This window comes from Pristiophorus japonicus, chromosome 4, assembly GCF_044704955.1.
Source record: "Pristiophorus japonicus isolate sPriJap1 chromosome 4, sPriJap1.hap1, whole genome shotgun sequence".
NCBI classification, from domain to species: Eukaryota; Metazoa; Chordata; class Chondrichthyes; family Pristiophoridae; genus Pristiophorus; species Pristiophorus japonicus.
In genome coordinates this window covers 251,171,594-251,192,898 of record NC_091980.1, presented here as the reverse complement: position 1 = coordinate 251,192,898, position 21,305 = coordinate 251,171,594, and the positions used below count along the sequence as shown (strand labels likewise).

General features: G+C 45.1%; 1 protein-coding gene across 10 annotated transcripts in view; it reads left to right on the top strand.

Annotated features, from left to right (window-relative positions):
* The window catches only part of tdrd9 (tudor domain containing 9), a 173,002-nt gene that overhangs the window by 48,338 nt on the left and 103,359 nt on the right, over positions 1 to 21,305 (top strand). For all 10 annotated transcript variants that reach the window (XM_070879282.1, XM_070879279.1, XM_070879278.1 and 7 more), the window contains exon 7: positions 16,663 to 16,827. In XM_070879282.1, coding sequence (XP_070735383.1) covers positions 16,663 to 16,827 — 165 coding nt within the window. The remainder of the gene's footprint in view (positions 1 to 16,662; positions 16,828 to 21,305) is intronic.

Here is a 21,305-nt window from a genome sequence, read left to right as displayed (position 1 = left end):
GGCACTACTGGAGTTTTAACTGGATTCCCACTTGTAGTTGAGACCTTCAAATTGTTAGGGTATTGGATGTTCGGAAGCTCAACGGGAAGAATCCCAACTCAAGTGACAACCCAATTCTATATTCTATCCTTGAGCCAGGCAGTCCAATCATTAATGCCCTAAAGTACTGCATTCCTGCCTGACTCAAGTACTAGATTGCTTAGCTTGTCATTGAGGATTGGCTCTGTTCCAATTTATTCCTTCACCAGCTTCAAATATACAGGACTGTCATCTTGGAGTTAGCTCAACCCCAGAGAGAGACCCTATTGGTATAAAAAGCAAAATTTCCCTGTTGTGTGCTTCCCATTAACGCCTCCGGGGTCGCACCCAGGGCCAGTGCGCCAGTGATGATGACATCATTGCCGTGCATGGCGACCCCCTTCCGCCCCACGACTGAAATTGGCTAGCGCCCCATGAGGCCGCCACAGGCGATGCCAGCGCCAGCCTCGCAGGTCACGAACTGGGCCACACACCCATTACGGGGTGAAACTTAAAGGGGAGGTGCACTGCACCACGCGCTGCCATTTTTTTTTCTTCCCGACTTGCCGGTCAGGCTGCTGTGTAATGTTGTCACGGGGTCCGGGCCGCGATCGTGCAGCTCTGCAATCCGTTTCGTTGCAGGGCTGCGGCCACGGCACCCCCGAGCCCTGATGGCCCAATGGAGGCTATCAAAGGACCTGCAGAGCTCACAGCGTCCCTCCCCTTTAAAAGGAGGGGAGGGGCATTGAAACGCGTCAGCACTATGTGGAGGGGCCGTGTCGCGTGCCCGGGTAGCGTCTCCGATCGCGCCCCGAGACGAAGTGGAGCATGCGACATTGTACTCCACCTCCTGTGAGTAGCCCGAATTTCGCTTCCAGGGCAGGACTTCTGTGTCAGGCGCAGAATGTCCGGCCCCAGAGAGGTTACCGCCCCCAACCGGGACAATAGCCAATTTCAACCCTGAGAAATTTAAAACAAAGCAGAATATGCCTGAAACGCCTAGCAAGTCAATTAGCATCTGTGGAGAGAAGTGACAGTTTATGTATCTGGCTCGTACCGTTCTTCAGAACTAAAAACCAAAAGATGAAAAGGCATTTTAATAGAATCACAAAAGGGGCTCGGGGACAATAAAAGCAAATGAAAACAGAGGTAGTATTGGTGGAATGATGGATGATGTAACTGATCATCTTAGTCAAGCAATGGAAAGAAACATTGGGCCCAGTTTTTTTTTAAACTAAATGACTTTAGGGCCATTTTGCTAGTTTTGCCAGTGGTATAATGCCGCCTTTTTAAAAAAAAATATATATATAAAAAAATTAAATTTAAAAAGAAGGGATGATTTTTTTCCAGTACCGATTTTGTGACGTCACTCAGGGTCAAACCCAACGATAATGTCATTTTTTGCGACTTTCGCCAATAAGGATATTTTTAAGGACAGTGCTAAATACCGTTTTTAAAAAGCTTGCCTTACCTGGTGGAGTCAGATGGAAATTCGTGCTAACGGCGCCATCTTGGGTCCTCCAACATAAGTCCAATCACTGGTTCGTTTACAGTCGGCCCGCTCAAGCTAACTCGCGTCCTCATACTCTGCTGGTATTTTTTTTTAATTGTCGCTTTGAAGAAAATTATTATTTTATGGGAAACTATTTTTAGTTCTCCGCAATTTCGGCGCAGCAATGTTCCTCTTTTAAAATACCGGTTTGTTCCAAAAAGAACAGGTACAGCTGTGACTTCAGAAAGTCAGTATAGATCGGCACCCTTTACAAGTTAGGTGTTGAATCGGGTTTTGTGTGAGAAGTTTTTTAAAGTTGTAAAACGTCACCGACGCCATCTTGGAAAACGGAGCTGAGCTAAAGCTTTTGGAGGTAAGGCTGTGTTTACAGATTGAGCTTTATGTGAGTTTAGAATTCGTTCCGAAGGACATTTAAAGAATGGGGGCTATTCTATCTTTGCCATATGTGGAATGTGCTTCTGCTGTTCTGTCTTATCACCGAGGAAGGCTTATTCGGCAGCATTATCTGCGTAATCAAAGAGCTCGCAGACTTATAGGGAGGAGGCTTTACCCCGAATGAGTTTACAGGGAGAGGCGCTCCTATCTGCACCTAATTGAGGGACAGTGCGTTAGAAGTCTGGACTTTCGAACAGAGGTGGTCGCAGAGATATGCCAGTTCATAAAGGCAGACGTACAGCCGAGAAACAGGAGGACCGCACTGCCCATCGAGGTCAAGGTAACTGCGGCACTTTCCTTCTATGCCTCCAGCTCCTTTCAGGCATCAGTTGGGGACGTATGCTGCATCACGCAGCATGCTACACATAGCTGCATTTGTCAGCTGCACTGTACACACGCAGGATGGACTTTATAAACTTCCCAATGGCAAGGGAGGCACAAAATGAGAGGGCTTTAGGCTTTGCACGAATTGCTGACTTCCCTAAGGTACAGGCTGCTATTGCTATTGACGCACATTGACTTGGAAGCACCTTTAGATGATCCGGAGGTTTACCTAAAGAAAAAAGGATTCCACTCGCTGAATGTACAAATCGTCTGTGACCATATGCAACGTATCATGGCAGTAGATGCTAAATATGCAGGGAGCATCCATGATGCTTTCATCTTGCGTGAGAGCAGTGTCACAGATGTTTCAGCAGCAGTTAGAAGGGCAGAGCTGGATGCTGGGGGACGAAAGTTATGTGCTCGCCACCTGGCTCATGACCCCCATCCGTAACCCTCATACACAACCCGAGCATCGCTATAATGACAGCCATATAGTCACACGTAACATTGTCGAGAAGACAATTGCAGTGCTAAAGCAACATTTCCGATGCCTGGACCACTCGGGAGGCTACCTGCAATACTCCCCTCAGCAGGTCGGTGAGTTCACTGTGGTGTGCTGAATACTACACAACTTAGCTATCATGAGGGAAAAGATATTCCCACTGGAATTCATTGCAGATCCAGCTCGGGTGAGGCAGACGACGAGGAACCTGTTAGCGCGAATGTACCCTTCCAAGAATCACTTGTCACTCAGGATTGGTCCATGCATCAAAACGGTTTATTACGCCGGCGAGGAGATGAAGCATCTGGTGAGTCCAGGTACACCTCTCTGCCGACCAAAGAGTTTCATGGATTTTTATGTTTTGCAACAGTTTACTACAGTTACATCAGCCCATTTTGGCCAGACACTATCCAATCATATTGATTATGGATTACATATAGATTCAAATAGACCAATCGAAGTAGTCTCTAACCATTATGTTACTGCGTGATTGTCTCATGTGTTACTAGGGATTATTCATGGTCTTGTGACAAGATCTGCCTCCCCCCCCCCCCCCCCCCCCCTTATCTTACTGTCCTTGGGTGCTGTCTTTGGGCAGTCTCCTTATCTTAGAACAATACGGCTCTGTAACAGGACTAACATGAACCAGGATGTCTTGTCTAAGGCCTGTTCGCCCGCTGATTGGGAACATCTGCGGAGTCTATGTATATCCCTGCGTGAGAAACACAGCAGTTATCAGTAACTAAGAATGCAGTCTCTTTTCTGCTGGCTGAAATCCCTTGGGGCTTTGCTAAACCATGAGCAGCCATCTTTATACATTTTACACACGCATTTAGTACTACAATTACATAGTTAGTTCTAACATTATGCTACAGGTGCCGTTGCCCTAGGGGAGAATCTTTTCTCTATAACAAACCCACGGCACTAATAAAACTCGCAGAACGACCGGAGAGGAGGCCTTGTGCACGTTACGCTATTGCAAGAGCCTTGCGTCTGCATCTGATACTTCACCACTTTGCATGAAGGCTGAACGATAAGTTTGATCATTGTATCCCACCATGTTGACTATTTCGACCTGATATTGATGAGACACTACCTAAGTTTGGTTTGGTTGAAAACATAATTTTGGTTTAGTTGAAAAAATAATTTGCAGTTTTATTAAACATTTGTACACTTGTACTTAACTTTAATAAAACAAATTATATTAAGCTTTAAACTTTTCAATTAACATCACTTAAATAACAATAAAAGAACAGCAAAACAATAACAGCAGCAAACAAACTTCAGCTGCAGCCATCTCTCTTCACCACCACACCCCCCGCCCCCCCATTTAAACACCGCCGCGCCACCCACATTTCTTGCCCCTGCCCTTGCCATTAGCCTTGCCCGCAAGCGTAGCTTTAGTCCAACTCCCGGTGAGCCCAAGGTTTTTGTTAGTGTCTTGGGTACGGCGCGCCGCTTGTTGAGGAACAGACCCAGGAGACCGCAATGGCAGCCTTTGAATACCGATGGCTGCGGAAGGCCCAGCTTGGGACTCTTCAGTTTGTAGATCAACCTGCACACTGGCTGTTGAGGTTGGTCTGGGAATTGGAGTGCGAGTGGCATCACGTGATCGTCAATTGCTGCTGGACAGTGACAACCTGGGTGTGTTCCCACCTTACAGCAGCTATCTTCGACATGCCCTCCCTAATGTCAGCAGAGTTTGCTGCCATTCCCTCCGACAGTGCTGCTATTTCTTCTTTAATCCCACCCATGGCCTCCAAAAGAGATCTGGTAAGCTCAACGCTCACCCCACTCATTCCCATGAGCTCGAACACTTCCCATGTAGCCTGCATTTCAGGAGAGCACTGTTTAGGTCTCCTCCACCTCCTCGCCTTGCAGATGGGCCTGCTGTTGTCGCCCTCGGTGTGCTTTCCTGCAACCCACTAGGACCCGCCGCAACCTCTGAGGATGTACAAGCGTAGAGCTGCTGAAAGCGCTTGGTGCATCTGTGTCCTGCACCACCTCCAATTGCAATGTTACTGTCTCTTCCTCTAAATCATCCCCACCCGCCCCCCCGAATAAAAAATATTGTCATCTTCCTGCTCCTCCTCATTTTCGTCCATGTCCTGATTGGCCTCTATAACTTCGTCAGTATAGCCGAGGTCGGCAGGCTCATCCAATTCTGGTTATAGCACGGTGGCAGGGCCTTTGCTTCATTATTGGATGTCTATGCAACATCTGAAAAACAAGCTCAACCGTGGCTAACAAGGGAAATTAAGAATAGTGTTAAATCCAAGGAAGAGGCATATAAATTGGTCAGAAAAAGCAGCAAACCTGAGGACTGGGAGAATTTTATAATACAGCAGAGGGGGACAAAGGATTTAATTAGGAAGGGGAAAATAAAGTATGAGAGAAAGCTTGCTGGCAACATAAAAACTGACTGCAAAAGCTTCTATAGATATGTGAAGAGAAAAAGATTAGTGAAGACAAACGTAGGACCCTTGCAGTCAGATTCAGGTCAATTTATAATGGGGAACAAAGAAATGGCGGACCAGTTAAACAAATACTTTGGTTCTGTCTCCACGAAGGAAGACACAAATAACCTTCCGGAAATACTAGGGGACCGAGGGTCCAGTGAGAAGGAGGAACTGAAGGAAATCCTTATTAGGCGGGAAATTGTGTTAGGGAAATTGATGGGATTGAAAGCCGATAAATCCCCGGGGCCTGATGGTCTGCATCCCAGAGTACTTAAGGAAGCAGCCCTAGAAATGCATTGGTGATCATTTTTCAGCAGTCTATCAACTCTGGATCAGTTCCTATGGACTGGAGGGTGGCTAATGTAACGGCACTTTTTAAGAAAGGAGGGAGAGAGAAAACGGGTAATTATAGACCAGTTAGCCTGACATCGGTAGTGGGGAAAATGTTGGAATCAATTATTAAAGATGAAATAGCAGCACATTTGGAAAGCAGTGACGGGATCGGTCCAAGTCAGCACGGATTTATGAAAGGGAAATCCTGCTTGACAAATCTTCTAGAATTTTTTGAGGATGTAACTGGTAGAGTGGAGAACCAGTGGATGTGGTATATTTGGACTTTCAAAAAGGCTTTTGACAAGGTCCCACACGAGATTGGTGTGCAAAATTAAAGCACATGGTATTGGGGGTATTGTATTGACGTGGATAGAGAACTGGTTGGCAGACAGGAAGCAGAGAGCCGGGATAAATGGATCCTTTTCAGAATGGCAGGCAGTGACTAGTGGGGTGCCGCAGGGCTCAGTGCTGGGACCCCAGCTATTTATAATATACATTAATGATTTGGATGAGGGAATTGAATGTAATAATCTCCAAGTTTGCAGATGACACTAAGCTGGGTGGCGTTGTGAGCTGTGAGGAGGATGCTAAAAGGCTGCAGGTTGCCTTGGACAGGTTAGGTGAGTGGGCAAACGCATGGCAGATGCAGTATAATGCGGATAAATGTGATGTTAACCACTTTGGTGGCAAAAACACAGACAGAATCTTATCTGAATGGTGGCAGATTAGGAAAAAGGGAGGTACAACGAGATCTGGGTGTCATCGTACATCAGTCATTGAAAGTTGGCATGCAGGTACAGCAGGTGGTGAAGAAGGCAAATGGTATGTTGGCCTTCATAACTCGGGGATTTGAGTTTAGGAGCAGGGAGGTCTTCGTGCAGTTGTACAGGGCCTTAGTGAGGCCCCACCTGGAATATTGTGTTCAGTTTTGGTCTCCTAATCTGAGGAAGGACGTTCTTGCTATTGAGGGAGTGCAGCGAAGGTTCACCAGACTGATTCCTGGGATGGCAGGACTGACTTATGAGGAGAGACTGGATCGACTGGGCCTGTATTCACTGGAGTTTAGAAGGATGAGAGATGATCTCATATAAACATATAAAATTCTGACGGGACTGGACAGGTTAGATGCAGAAAGAATGTTCCCGATTTTGGGGAAGTCCAGAACCAGGGGACACAGTCTAAGGATAAGGGGTAAGCCATTTAGGACTGAGATGAGGAGAAACTTATTAACTCGGAGAGTTGTTAACCTATAGAATTCCCAACCGCAGAGAGTTGTTTGATGCCAGTTCATTGGATATATTCAAGAGGGAGTTAGATATTGCCCTTACGGCTAAAGGGGTCAAGGGGTATGGAGAGAAAGTGGGAAAGGGGTACGGAGGTGAATGATCAGCCATGATCTTATTGAATGGTGGTGCAGGCTCGAAGGGCAGAATGACCTACTCCTGCACCTATTTTCTATGTTTCTATATAACCGAACAGACAAATGGTTAGCAGCAGGGGAGGGGGCAGGGTGACATGAGTAGGATCATGACGAATGATAGTACATCGCATAAACCGAAGTGTAGCCGACGGAGAATACATCGCATAAACCGAAGCTTAGCTCACACAGTACTTAACATTGAGCCAACCCAGACTGTGAATTTTGCAAGACTTGCCCTCTCTCTTGGCCCAGCTTCTGCATGGGTGGTCGATCTTCTGGCGCCACCAATAATACCTGCGACCCTCATTTCCAAGGGTGTTAGTGGCTGCTGTCTTGCCGGACCTCCAACTGTTATGTATTGATGCGTGTATCGTCCTGGTACCTTAAATGTAAAATAAGCACAATGGTACACCACAGAGGGGCGCTGTGGTGGGAAACCTGAAGGTACCTGCAAGAGGCAATATAAAAGGCTGACCACCACACCTGAGAGGCACTCTGAGGCTGTTCAATAAAGGACGAAGGTCACAGCAGTTAGATTAACACCAGACCATGTGGAGTCAGTGATTTGTGTGCTACATACACCACACCAACAGTTTTCGTCTGCTCTTGGTTGTTGGACAACTTCTGCAAAGATGGCAATAGAAATTTTTGAGAGGGGCCTTCTCTGTCGTGGCACACACAGATAATCACATTTACAATTCAAGTAATTGTGCATAAATAAAAATATTACTTACTCTTAACTACTTGGCAAAAGTCCTGCCACTTCTTGCAGCATTGCTTGCTGTCCCTCTGGATGGACCCCACTGCTGAAACCTGCTGTGCAACATGCTCCCAAGCTTGAGCCATTGCTGCAGGTTTCAGTTTACCGGCATCCTTCTTGCTAATCTGTTGCCATCCACTTTCCACAGCGGCTATCAGAGCATCTTGGGTGAACATCTTGGCCCTTTTCCTTTCCAATTCACGATCCATTTTTCATTTTGGAGCTCTTATGTGAAAGTACTCAGAAATTTGCAAGTTACAATGGCCTTTAAAAATGGCTGATCCAGAGCAGGAAGTGTACTGCGCATGCACAGGCGCACCCGTCACATGGAAAATGAGTGATTTTTTTTTCTTGCGCATGCGCAGAACGGGCATTGCTTTTATCACGAAAAATTTTAGCTCCATCCTTCAAAACTGAGGTATTTTAGTGCTACGCCAAAATTTAAAAAAAGTTTTGGTGATACTTGGTCCTTTATTTTTTTGGTGCTATTTCGTCATAAAAAATTGGCCGTTAATCGGAAATAGCGCCAAAAAACAGCTATTTTTCAGTGTCGAAAGTCTAGCCCTTTGTCATTAAAGAACTAAGATGTGAATAGAAGAGGTGGTGGGTCACCTAAATGGGAGAGATAGAAAACCTGGAGATTGGGTTTGAAATTAAAACACATGATTTCGACTAAGAATATACCAACAGCTCTGAAAAGAAACTTAATAGGTCAATAAGGAGGACGCAGCCTTTACTTTAGGTGTGGGGAGGGGGGAATACCAGACACATTGGGCCCAAGTTTCGCATCCCCAGTAGAACAACGCACCTCTGAGAGACCCGCCTAATTTCTGCAGGAGCTGCTGGGGGCAGAGCTACAGCCCTGCGCCAAAAAAGAGTGCCGGCAGCTGCGCGCATGCACAGTAGCTCCTGGCCCTCCCAGCGCCTCCTGTCTCCAGGCGAGACTATCCCTGGCCGAAGGTGCGTCGCCCCAATCCTAGGCCGAGTGGCCTGCCTGCCCTTACCTCTTCGGCAGTGGGGCCCGTCCGACCAGCTCTTCGGTAGGCTGTGTTGGAGGGCTTCCTGTGCTGCAGTAGGTGAGTAGAAACTTTTAATTTTTTATTTATTGATAGATTTTACATTTAAAAACATTTTTTTGGATTGATTTATTGGTTGATTTATTGATTTATTTATCATTTATTATTGATGGCTCTTTATTGATGGCTCTACCTGCGCCTAGTTTATAAAGTGTAGGCAAGGTTTATCTGAGCGTACAAAAATCGACACTTACTCCATTCTAAGTTAGTTTGGAGTAATTTTTCGCTACCTAAACTTGCAAAACAGGCGCAAGTGGCTGGTAATGCCCCCTTTTGGGAAAAAAACCTACTAAAACGAAACTATTCTGTCATGTTCACCAAGTTGGACCTCACTTCAGCCTATATGACCCAGGAACTGGCCGATGAATCCAAACTACTGACCACCATCACCACGCACAAGGGACTGTTTGCGTATAACAGGTGTCCGTTTGGCATTTGATAAGCGGCCGCGATTTTTCAACATAACATGGAAAGCCTGCTTAAATCCATTCCTGCAACGATCGCATTCCAGGATGACATCCTCATCACGGGTCGAGATACCGAGGAACACCTCCACAATCTGGAGGAGGTGTTATGCTAACTGGTCCAGGTAGGCCTACGACTCAAGAAGTCTAAATGTGTGTTTTTAGCTGCTGAGGTTGAGCTTCTGGGCAGGAGGGTAGCTGCAGATGGGATTCGGCCCACCGAATCCAAAACCGAGGCAATTCGACGAGCACCCAGGCCTTGCAACACATCGGAGCTGCGTTCATTCCTGGGACTGTTGAACTATTTCGGGAACTTTCTGCCGAACTTGAGCACGTTGTTGGAGCCGCTACACATGCTCCTGCGTAAGGGTTGCGATTGGTTTTGGGGGGGACTGTCAGGAATGGGCTTTTGATTGGGCGCGAAACCTACTTTGTTCAAACAAATTGTTGACCCTGTACGACCCCTATAAACGTTTAGTTCTGACATGTGATGCATCGTCCTATGTGGTTGGGTGCGTGTTGCAGCAGGGTAATGCTGAGGGTCAGCTACAACCTGTGGCTTATGCCTCCAGGTCTCGCTCTCGAACAGAACGGGGATATGGCATGGTCGAGAAGGAAGCGCTTGCATGTGTCTATGGTGTAAAAAAAAAATGCATTAGTACCTCTTCGGTAGGAAGTTTGAATTAGAGACGGACCACAAGCCACTGACATCCTTGTTGTCAGACAGCAAGGCTGTCGATGCCAACGCATCAGCTCGCATACAGCAGTGGGCCCTCATGCTAGCTGCTTATGACTACTCCATCCGGCACCGGCCCGGCACTGAAAACTGCGCCGACACACTCAGCAGGCTCCCACTGGCCACCACCGAGGGGGCAGCTGAGCGAAGAGGGTCATGGCTGTCGATGCCTTTGACAGTGCAGGCTCCCCCATCACAGCCCGCCAGTTCAAAATCTGGACAAACAGAGATCCCCTCCTATCTCTTAAGAAATGTGTCCTGACTGGGGATTGGGCGCCCACACATGGAGCATGCCCTGAGAAGGTCAGACCGTTCCACAGGCGGATGGATGAGCTCTCCATCCAAGCCGACTGCCTACTATGGGGCAGCCGGGCAGGGAGGCATTCACCAGGGAACTCCACAGCGAGCACCCAGGCATTGTGGTGATGAAGGCCATTGCCCGGTTACACGTTTGGTGGCCTGGAATTGATTCAGACCTGGAACACTGTTCACAGGTGCACGACCTGTGCCCAGCTGGATTATGCCCCCAGGGAGGCCCTGCTCAGCCCGTGGCCCTGGCCCACCAAGCCATGGACACGCATTCACGTTGACTATGCGGGCCTGTTCATGGGGGAAGATGTTCCTCATTGGAGTAGATGTGTACTCGAAATGGATCGAGTGCATCATCCTGAATTCATGCACGTCATCCACCACCGTGGAAAGCCTACATGTGATCTTTGCAACCCATGGCTTGCCGGACATCCTGGTTAGTGACAATGGCCCGTGTTTCACGAGCTATGAATTCCGGGAGTTTATGTTGGGCAATGGCATCAACCACGTCAGGACTGCGCCGTTCAAGCCGGCCTCCAATGGCCAGGCAAAACGGGCAGTCCAAATCATTAAGCAAGTCATGCTCAGGATTCAAGGACCCTCCCGACAGTGCCGCCTATCGCGCCTCCTGCTGGCCTATAGATCCCGCCCGCACTCGCTCACGGGGGTCCCGCCCGCAGAGCTACTCATGAAACGGATACTCAAAACTCGGTTGTCCCTCATCTACCCAGTCCTGACCGACATAGTTGAGGACAAGCGCAAGTCACAAAACGAGTACCGTGACCGTAATTCAAAGGGGAGATGTATAGAAATAAATGATCCTGTATTCGTCCTCAATCACGCCATGGGGCCCAAATGGCTTGAAGGTACTGTAACTGGCAAAGAGGGGAATAGGATCATCGTGGTAAAACTCAACAATGGCCAGATATGCCGTAAGCATCTGGACCAAGTAAAAAAAAAAGGTTCAGCATGGACACGGAGGAAGCTAAAGAAGACCATGAGATGGAGCTCACACTACCGTCAGCGAACGTGCAACAAGAACAATCGGAAGAATGCACAGTCCCTGAGGTCAGGCCGGAATCACCACAGGTGACCAACACTCACATCAGCGTCCAACAACCAGAGCCCCAACTGCGGCACTCCACGAGGGAGCGTAGACCACCTGAAAGACTTGAACCTATGATCCCAGTAAGACTTTTGGGGGGGGGGGGAGGTGATATGTTTGTAACTACAATGTAACACCACTGTATTACTGTATACACTCAACTTAGATGCACACCTTGACCACAGGGGGTGAACTTGTGGGAGACACTCCTTACCTGATCACACAGGTATATAAAGGGAGGTCCCATGCAGGGTCATCACTTCTGGAGTCCTGTAATGAAGAGCTAAGATCACAGAGCGGCCTTGTCCCTGGAATGTGCCTCGTGTGGTTTCATGCTGTAGAGTAAGGACTTTACATGTTCTAACTAACTAGAACTGGAGCAAACTAAATGCCGAGAATTGCAATTTCTAAGATACTCCATACTAAATTACTTGCTCCAAAAAAATAGGAGCAACTCGAGCCGATACTTCGGCCCATTGTATTGTCATTAATACACCAGAAATTACTCCCTTTAAATATCGTTAGTGCACTATTTCCCACTTGGTTCCTTTTTTCAGTTGTATGGACTGTAATCAGAAGCTGCAGACGTACACCAAATCGTGGCGCTCTGTGAATGTGGAGAATCTCTGCCCATGTATGTGGAAAGTGTTGGGTTTTAAAAGGCTAAACATTGTAAGAGGAAGATCTCCATATACCACAATATTTTACATGCCTCAGTGAGGCTTTGCTTAATGGTTCTCTTTCTAGACTAGAGTTTGAGCTTCTCTCATCTTACTTTTGTAGTTTATCTTTGCAGGGATCATTCTTGATTTCTGCACCCTGAAAGCATTTTGTAAGATTCTCTTTGTGAGAACTTTGATTTCAAAAGATTCGGCATTTACCCAAATTGATAGAGATTAAAACGTTATTTCTTGATTTTATTCAATGTATATGGTGTCTTAAGCAGCGGTAACAAAGCATAGTCATACTACCCGGAGAGCATGCAGAAATCCAGCACAGGCAGTGGAAAGAGCGTGTGGCAAATCTGTCCCACCCTCCCTTACCCTCACCGTATCCCACCTATGACCGGAACTGTGGCTCTCGTATTGGACTGTTGAGCCACCTAAGGACTCATTTAAGAGTGGAAGCAAGTCTTCCTCGATTCCAAGGGACTGCCTATGATAATGACTACCTGCTTATGCCTTGGGTAAAAGTCGCGGTAGGAGTTGTCTGGCCCCTCCGGCACGGTCCTTCGAATCCACTATTCTCTCCTACAGGAGTCCTACACCCATCTGGCGCGATCCCTTGAGTCCGCTATCTTCACCTCTGGATTTAAGGCTCGAGCCTTTAACCATTAACCCTTTCTGGGATCTTCTTTTTATGCTTTTATTTCCATTCAAACCTATGGTGTCTTACTGATCCATAGCACTGACTTACACTTAACCGTCTTTCTTTCCAGAGGATCTCCTGTGTCACCTGACCATGCCCAGGCTCATTCTTGTGTGGGTTTCCCACGGTAACTGTTATTTTTAAAGAAACAAAGCATAGAGCATTCATTTTATTTAAGTCCTACGCAATCCCCTTCCTATCTGTCTGTTTTGCTACCTTATCAGTCTAGTTTCTATGGTTGTATAAAATTCAGTCTCAGCTGCGTCTTGTTTTCCTTAAGTTATTATAACTCCTGTCTTTTTAAGATCTGAGAGTTCATGGCTTTTAGTTTGAATGTTCTATTCTTTATGCTGCCTTATTAAAGTCAGTATAGTTAGTTTATTTTAACATCCACTATTGTTGGTAGCTGGTTATGATTAGTTACTTTGCTTTGTAAGTTAATTCTAATTGTCTACATGTGTGTTTATAGAAACTAGGTACAGGAGTAGGCCATTCGGCCCTTCGAGCCTGCACCACCATTCAATAAGATCATGGCTGATCATTCACCTCAGTACCCCTTTCCTGCTTTCTCGCCAGACCCCTTGATCCCTTTAGCCGTAAGGGCCATATCTAACTCCCTCTTGAATATCGCCAATGAACTGGCATCAACAACTCTCTGCGGTAGGGAATTCCACAGGTTAACAACTCTCTGAGTGAAGAAGTTTCTCCTCATCTCAGTCCTAAATGGCTTACCCCTTATCCTTAGACTGTGTCCCCAGGTTCTGGACTTCCCCAACATCGGGAACATTCTTCCTGCCTTTAACCTGTCCAGTCCCATTAGAATTTTATGTGTTTCTATGAGATCCCCTCTCATCCTTCTAAACTCCAGTGAATACAGGCCCAGTTGATCCAGTCTCTCCTCATATGTCAGTCCTGCCATCCCGGGAATCATTCTGGTGAACCTTTGCTGCACTCCCTCAATAGCAAGAATGTCCTTCCTCAGGTTAGAAGACCAAAACTGAACACAAGATTCCAGGTGAGGCCTCACTAAGGTCCTGTACAACTGCAGTAAGACCTCCTTGCTCCTATACTCAGATCCCCTAGCTATGAAGGCCAACATACCATTTGCCGTCTTCACCGCCTGCTGTACCTGCATGCCAACTTTCAATGGCTGATGTACCATGACACCCAGGTCTCGTTGCACCTCCCCTTTTCCTAATCTGCCGCCATTCAGATAATAATCTACCTTTGTGTTTTTGCCACGCATTTATCCGCATTATACTGCATCTGCCACGTGTTTGCCCACTCACCTAACCTGTCCAAGTCACCCTGCAGCCTTTTAGCATCCTCCTCACAGCTCACACCGCCACCCAGCTTAGTGTCATCTGCAAACTTGGAGCTATTGCACTCAATTCCCTCATCCAAATCATTAATGTATATTGTAAATAGCTGGGGTCCCAGCACTGAGCCCTGCGGAACCCCATTAGTCACTGCCTGCCATTCTGAAAAGGACCCATTTATCCCGACTCTGCTTCCTGTCTGCCAAACAATTCTCTATCCACGTCAGCACATTACCCCCAATACCATGTGCTTTAATTTTGCACACCAATCTCTTGTGTGGGACCTTGTCAAAAGCCTTTTGAAAGTCCAAATACACCACATCTGCTGGTTCTCCCTTGTCTGCTCCACCAGTTACATCCTCAAAAAATTCTGAAAGATTTGTCAAGCATGATTTCCCTTTCATAAATCCATGCTGACTCGGACCGATCCTGTCACTGCTTTCCAAATGTGCTGCTATTTCATCTTTAATAATTGATTCCAACATTTTCCCCACTACTGATGTCAGGCTAACCGGTCTGTAATTACTTGTTTTCTCTCTGCCTCCTTTCTTAACAAGTGGTGTTACATTAGCTACCCTCCAGTCCATAGGAACCAATCCAGAGTCGATAGACTGTTGGAAAATGACCACCAATGCATCCATTATTTCTAGGGCTACTTCCTTAAGTGTTCTGGGATGCAGACTATCAGGCCCCGGGGATTTATCGGCCTTCAATCCCATCAATTTCCCGAACACAATCTCCCGCCTAATAATGATATCCTTCAGTTCCTCCTTCTCACTAGACCCTCGGTCCCCTAGTATTTCCGGAAGGTTATTTGTGTCTTCCTTCGTGAAGACAGAACCAAAGTATTTGTTTAACTGGTCTGCCATTTCTTTGTTCCCCATTATAAAGTAAATAATATAAAGTAATTATTAATCAAATCAGTTAGTTAATTAATAAGGAAATTAGCTATAATCTCACAATATATCTTGTTGTCGTGTAACTGGAACAATTGTGGTCTCACTGGTGCGTTGTAAAGCCTTAGCATAACTTCTGTAAATTTATTCTGTTAGATTTTTCATTGCTTTGCCAGAATGTCTCGACATTCAAGGTCTAGACACATTGCTGTCACATCTAGCTGCCTTTCTGTATCTCCTTGTGTAAATTCAGTTAATTGTATAATTATGATGCAAGCTTTTTGACCAATGTACGATACTTCACATTTATTAGAATAGAGATCTGGACACCCTTTGGGAAGAGGGTAGATCGATTTCTGCAGATCAGAGTCTGAAAAGTAGCCAGAACAGAAATAATAGACCATTTTGTGCATCCAATCCTTGACTTAGAAAATGGCAGAGCAGAAACTAAAGAGAATATATTTTTCTAGAAATGTGCAGCATTGTTTCCTTATGCAGCTTGTTCAATAGCCAATATTCTGAATTTAATTTTTAGTGATGATTCTTGTATCGTACTTAAACTAGAAGTATGGAACTTTTAAGATCCAGTAATCATAATATCATTCAAACTGAAATACTAATGGATATGCAAAAAGTGCATTGAAGCGGAAATAGGGGTTTTAAAAGAGTCGACATGAAGGGCTCAATTTTTCCCAATGATTTGTGCTGTTTTTTTGGAGCAGGCTGCTCTTTTTGGCCTATCAATCTGCACCAGTGTAACTGAGTTAGTTAGGATTTTTTTAGCCAAGGGGGGGCGTAACCAGCCACTTATGCCAATTCTGGCCATTTAGGAAGTTTGGCCAGTTGAGAGTTACTCCAGTTGTGCTTAGGCCAGCATATGTGGCCTCTACAGAAAAACCTTTCCTAGAGTTAAGGAAATCGGCACAGCAGATGCCCGGACACACTAAAAGAATTGAAAAACACAAAGCAGTAACTTACCTCTGACCCTGAGAGAGAGAGAGAATGCCAAAAAAATGCTTTGGGGAAAATTGAGCCCATTAGGAGTGTGAAGTGGATTCAAGATTAATTTCCAAAAAGTATTTGATATGGTTCCAGTAGAGTGTCTTGGGATAAGGGGTAAATTCAAAAATTGCTGTTGAATCAATACATAGGCATAATTGGGGACTTTTAAGGCTGAGAAGACTTTTATGAGCAGGTTACCCTAGCTTTTTGATTTTTTTTATCCCCCCCTCATTATAAGCATGAACAGTAGTCTCATGAACCGATAAAATAGGAGGCAAAAATAATGCAACCAATTTAAGAAGGATTTAGATCTTTTCGATAACTGGTACAATAGCTGTCTGGTGCAATTCAGTGTGAATAATAAAATTATTAACATGAGAATGGATACATTTATGAAGATCAACAACAATTAGCTGCCGCCAAAAGATATTGGTCTGCATTAGGAGAGCAATAGAGGACAAATCTAAAGTGATCATACTGTTGCTCTGCGAGGCATTAATCGGATGCCATCTGGAGTGCTTGTGTAGTTGTGGTCTTGCAAAACATTTTGCATTTAATTCTGATATGGTTATCATGGTGATTTCCCCGTGCTTTGAAAAGTAATGTTTCTTAAATTATCACAGGTGATCTTAATGTCTGCCACGATTCACTGCACGGAGTTTGCAGACTACTTTGCAGTGCCATTCCGAAACAGCTTGACCCCTGCATATGTACTTGAGGTAGTGGGAACCCCATACAGCATTGATGAATATTATCTCGATGATCTCAAAAAGCTTATCCATTTCCAGGTGAGGTGATTTAAAAAAAAAAAATCTTGGAACGTTTTAGCAAAAGGAGCATCTTTACATAAGATAAAGTAAATTTTCTCCCTTGAATTTTCTAAAAACACAAAACTGCATAGCTTAATTTAAATTTATAAATTTCATGTCTCAGAAGTACTTGTGTTTTTTGTTCTACAGTTATGTTTGACTCCTATTCTAATAATCTATTAGTTGAAGACCTCATTCATTAGAATTTGCAGGTAGAGGGAATCACATCTGTGTGCATTAACTGGCTGTAACTGATGTGTTTATCGGCTAATTGGGGGCAGCTTTTCCTACAGTTTTCCTGCCCTAGTGTCCAAACAAATTTTGTTGGACAATGGGCAACTATTTTGTGAAAAAGAGACAGAGATGCTGGAAATTAAGATGGTACAGCTTAACATTTCTTCGTCATAACTAGAAACTCTTAGAGAAGAGCCCCTTAATAGGACGAGGACGAGGGATCCAGTCAGAGTATCGGGAATGGTGACTTCTGTCAGAGATGAGAAGCAGAAAAGCTGACAGATTACAAATGGTGGATGATGTGTAAAGATTATCTGTGAGGCAATGATGCATCTTTAAAAGAACAAAAAAGAGTGTCAAAAGGTGCACAGGGGAAAGGGACAGAATTGCAAATGCAGAAAATATGAGATCAAACCAGAAAATGCTAGGTACGCACAGCAGGTCCTCTGATATTGGAAAAAGAAGAAACTTGCCAATTGTGTTCTGACAAAGGATCTTAACTCAAAATGTCACCCAACCATCCCTGCTCCTTCCCTTATTATCTTTGAGGCTGATGGCGCACTGCATCTCCAGCACCCCCTATGTCCAAGAAAATGCAGGTCTGAAGTTGCTAAAATCAATTGTTTTAGTCAGAGTTTCAATGCCCAAGAGAAAAATGTGATCCTGAAGCTTGTGTTGAGCTTGATTGAGTTGTTTAAGGAGGCTAAAGATAAAAACATAAGAAATAGGAGCAGGAGTAGGCCATACGGCCCCTCGAGCCTGCTCCACCATTTAATACTCTCATGGCTGATCCGATCATGGACTTGGGTCCACTTCGCTGCCCGCTCCCCATGACCCCTTATTCCCTTATTGGTTAAGAAACTGTCTATCTCTGTCTTAAATTTATTCAATGACCCAGCTTCCACAGCTCTCTGAGGCAGCAAATTCCATAGATTTACAACCCTCTTGAGTGAAGAAATGCCTCCTCATCACAGTTTTAAATGGGCGGCCCCTTATTTTAAGATTATGCCCTCTAGTTCTAGTCTTCCCTATCGGTGGAAGCATCCTCTCTGCACCCACCTGGTCAAGTCCTCTCATAATCTTACACGTTTAAATAAGATCACCTCTCATTCTTCTGAATTCCAATGAATAGAGGCCCAACCTTCTCAACCTTTCCTCATAAATCAACACCCTCATCTCCGGAATCAACCTAGTGAACCTTCTCTCAACTGCCTCCAAAGCAAGTATATCCTTTCTTAAATATGGAAACCTAAACTGTAAGCAGTATTCCAGGTGTGGCCTCACCAATACCCTGTACAACTGTAGCAAGACTTCTCTGCTTTTATACTCCATCCCCTTTGCATAAAGGCCAAGATTCCATTGGCCTTCCTGATCACTTGCTGTACCCGCATACTAACCTTTTGTGTTTCATGCACCAGGACCTGGTGTACTGCAGCACTTTGCAATTTTTCTCCATTTAAATAATAACTTGCTCTTCAATTTTCTTTCTGCCAAAGTGGATAACCTCACACTTTCCAACATTATACTCATTCTGCCAATGTCTTGCCCACTCACTTAGCCTGTCTATATCATTTAAAATAAAAAAGGGGAGATCACACTGCTGGGTGAGTATTCTAAACCACCAAACAGTGGGAGGGAGATAGAGGATCAAATATGTAGGCAAATTGCTGTGAAGTCCAAAAACCATAGGGTAGTAACAGTAGGGGATTTTAACTATCCAAATATTGATTGGGACACATTTAGTGTGAAGGGTATAGAGGGTGCGGAATTCTTGAAATGCATTCAAGCAAACTTTTTTTAGTCAGTATGTAGCAAGCCCAACACGAGAGGGGACGGTCTTGGATTTAGTTTTGGGGAATGAAGCTGGGCAGGTTGAAGGGGTATTAGTGGGAGAGCACTTGAGTGCCAGTGACCATAATTCAGTCAGATTCAAGTTGGTTATGAATAAGGGCAAGAATAGGCCTGGAATAAAAGTTCTGAATTGGAGAAAAGCTAATTTTGCTAGGTTGAGGAGTGATTTGGCCATGGTGGACTGGAAACAGCTACTTGTGGGTAAATCAGTGTCTGAACAGTGGGAGGCATTTAAGGAGGAGATCAGGAAGGCTCAGGCCAAACATATGCCCTTAAAGAAAAAGGTTGGGAAAAATAATTCTAGAGCCCCCTGGATGTCTAGGGACTTACAGGGGAGGATTAAGAAAAAAAGGGACGCTTATTTCATGTATTAACGGCTAAAGACTTTAGAATCTTGAGGAGTATAGAAAGTTAAGAGGTAAAATTAAAAAGGATGTTAGGGGTGCGAAGAGAGAGCATGAGAAATTCTTGGCCAATAAAATTAAGGAGAACCTGAAGATATTCTATAAATATATTAAGAGTAAGAGGGTAACTAAAGAAAGGGTAGGGCCTATTAGAGACCATGAGGGTAATCTTTGTGTGGAGGCGGAAGATGTTGGGAGGGTTCTTAACGAATACTTTGCATCTGTTTTCACAAAGGAAAGGAGCTGCTTTCAAGGAGGAGTGTGATATTCTGGATGAAATAAATATAATGAAAGAGGAAGTATTAAGGGGTTTAGCAGCTTTGAAAGTAGATAAGTCCCCAGGCCCAGATGAAATGCATCCCAGGCTGTTGAGCGAAGTAAAAGAGGAAATAGCAGAAGCCTTGACCATCATTTTCCAGTCCTCTTAGAGAATTGGCTGGCGAACAGAAAGCAGAGAGTTGGGATAAATTGGTCCTTTTCGGGTTGGAAATCGGTGGTTAGTGGTGTGCCACAGGGATCGGTGCTGGGACCACAACTGTTTACAATATACATAGATGACCTGGAAGAGGGGACAGAGTGTAGTGTAATAAAATTTGCAGATGACACAAAGATTAGTGGGAAAGCGGGTTGTGTACACAGAGAGGCTGCAAAGAGATTTGGATGGGTTAAGCGAATGGGCTAAGGTTTGGCAGATGGAATACAATGTCGGAAAGTGTGAGGTCATCCACCTTGGGGAAAAAAACACAGTAAAAGGGAATATTATTTGAATGGGGAGAAATTACAACATGCTGCGGTGCAGAGGGACCTGGGGGTCCTTGTGCATGAATCCCAAAAAGTTAGTTTGCAGGTGCAGCAGGTAATCAGGAAGGCGAATGGAATGTTGGCCTTCATTGCGAGAGGGATGGAGTACAAAAGCAGGGAGGTCCTGCTGTAACTGTACAGGGTATTGGTGAGGCCGCACCTGGAGTACTGCATGCAATTTTGGTCACCTTACTTAAGGAAGGATTTGGAGGGGGTACAGAGACGATTCACTAGGCTGATTCCGGAGATGAGGGGGTTACCTTATGATGATGGATTGAGTAGACTGGGTCTTTACTCGTTGGAGTTCAGAAGGATGAGGGGTGATCTTATAGAAACATTTAAAATCATGAAAGGGATAGACAAGATAGAGGCAGAGATGTTGTTTCCACTGGTAGGGGAGACTAGAACTAGGGGGCACAGCCTCAAAATACGGAGGAACCAATTTAAAGTCGAGTTGAGAAGGAATTTCTTCTCCCAGAGGGTTGTGAATCTGTGGAATTCTCTGCCCAAGGAAGCAGTTGAGGCTAGCTCATTGAATGTATTCAAGTCACAGATAGATTTTTAACCAATAAGGGAATTGAGGGTTACGGGGAGTGGGCGGGTAAGTGGAGCTGAGTCCATGGCCAGATCAGCCATGATCTTGTTGAATGGCGGAGCAGGCTCGAGGGGCTAGATGGCCGACTCCTGTTCCTAATTCTTATGTTCTTATGTTCTTATGTTCTCTTTGGATCTGGGCATGGTGCCGGAAGATTGGAGCACTACTAAAGTAGTACCCTTGTTTAAGAAGGGAGAAAGGGATAGGCCGAGTAATTACAGGCCTGTCAGCCTAACCTCAGTGGTGGGAAAATTATTGGAAAAAATCCTGAAAGACAGGATAAATCTGCATTTGGAAAGGCGAGGATTAATTCAGGACAGTCCGCACGGACTTGTTAGGGGAAGATCGTGTCTGACTACCCTGATTGAATTTTTTGAGGAGGTAACCAAGAGGGTCGATTTTGGCAGTGCGGGCGATGTAGTATATGTTATGTATGCAACCAACATTCCACCGCCACCAGAGGGGCATATCTGTTGGAGTCCCTTGGGAGCACTGTATATAAGCAGGTCTTCCATGCTGTACCAGCACTCAAGTTAGAATAGAGACTAAGATCACACTTACTCACGTCGACC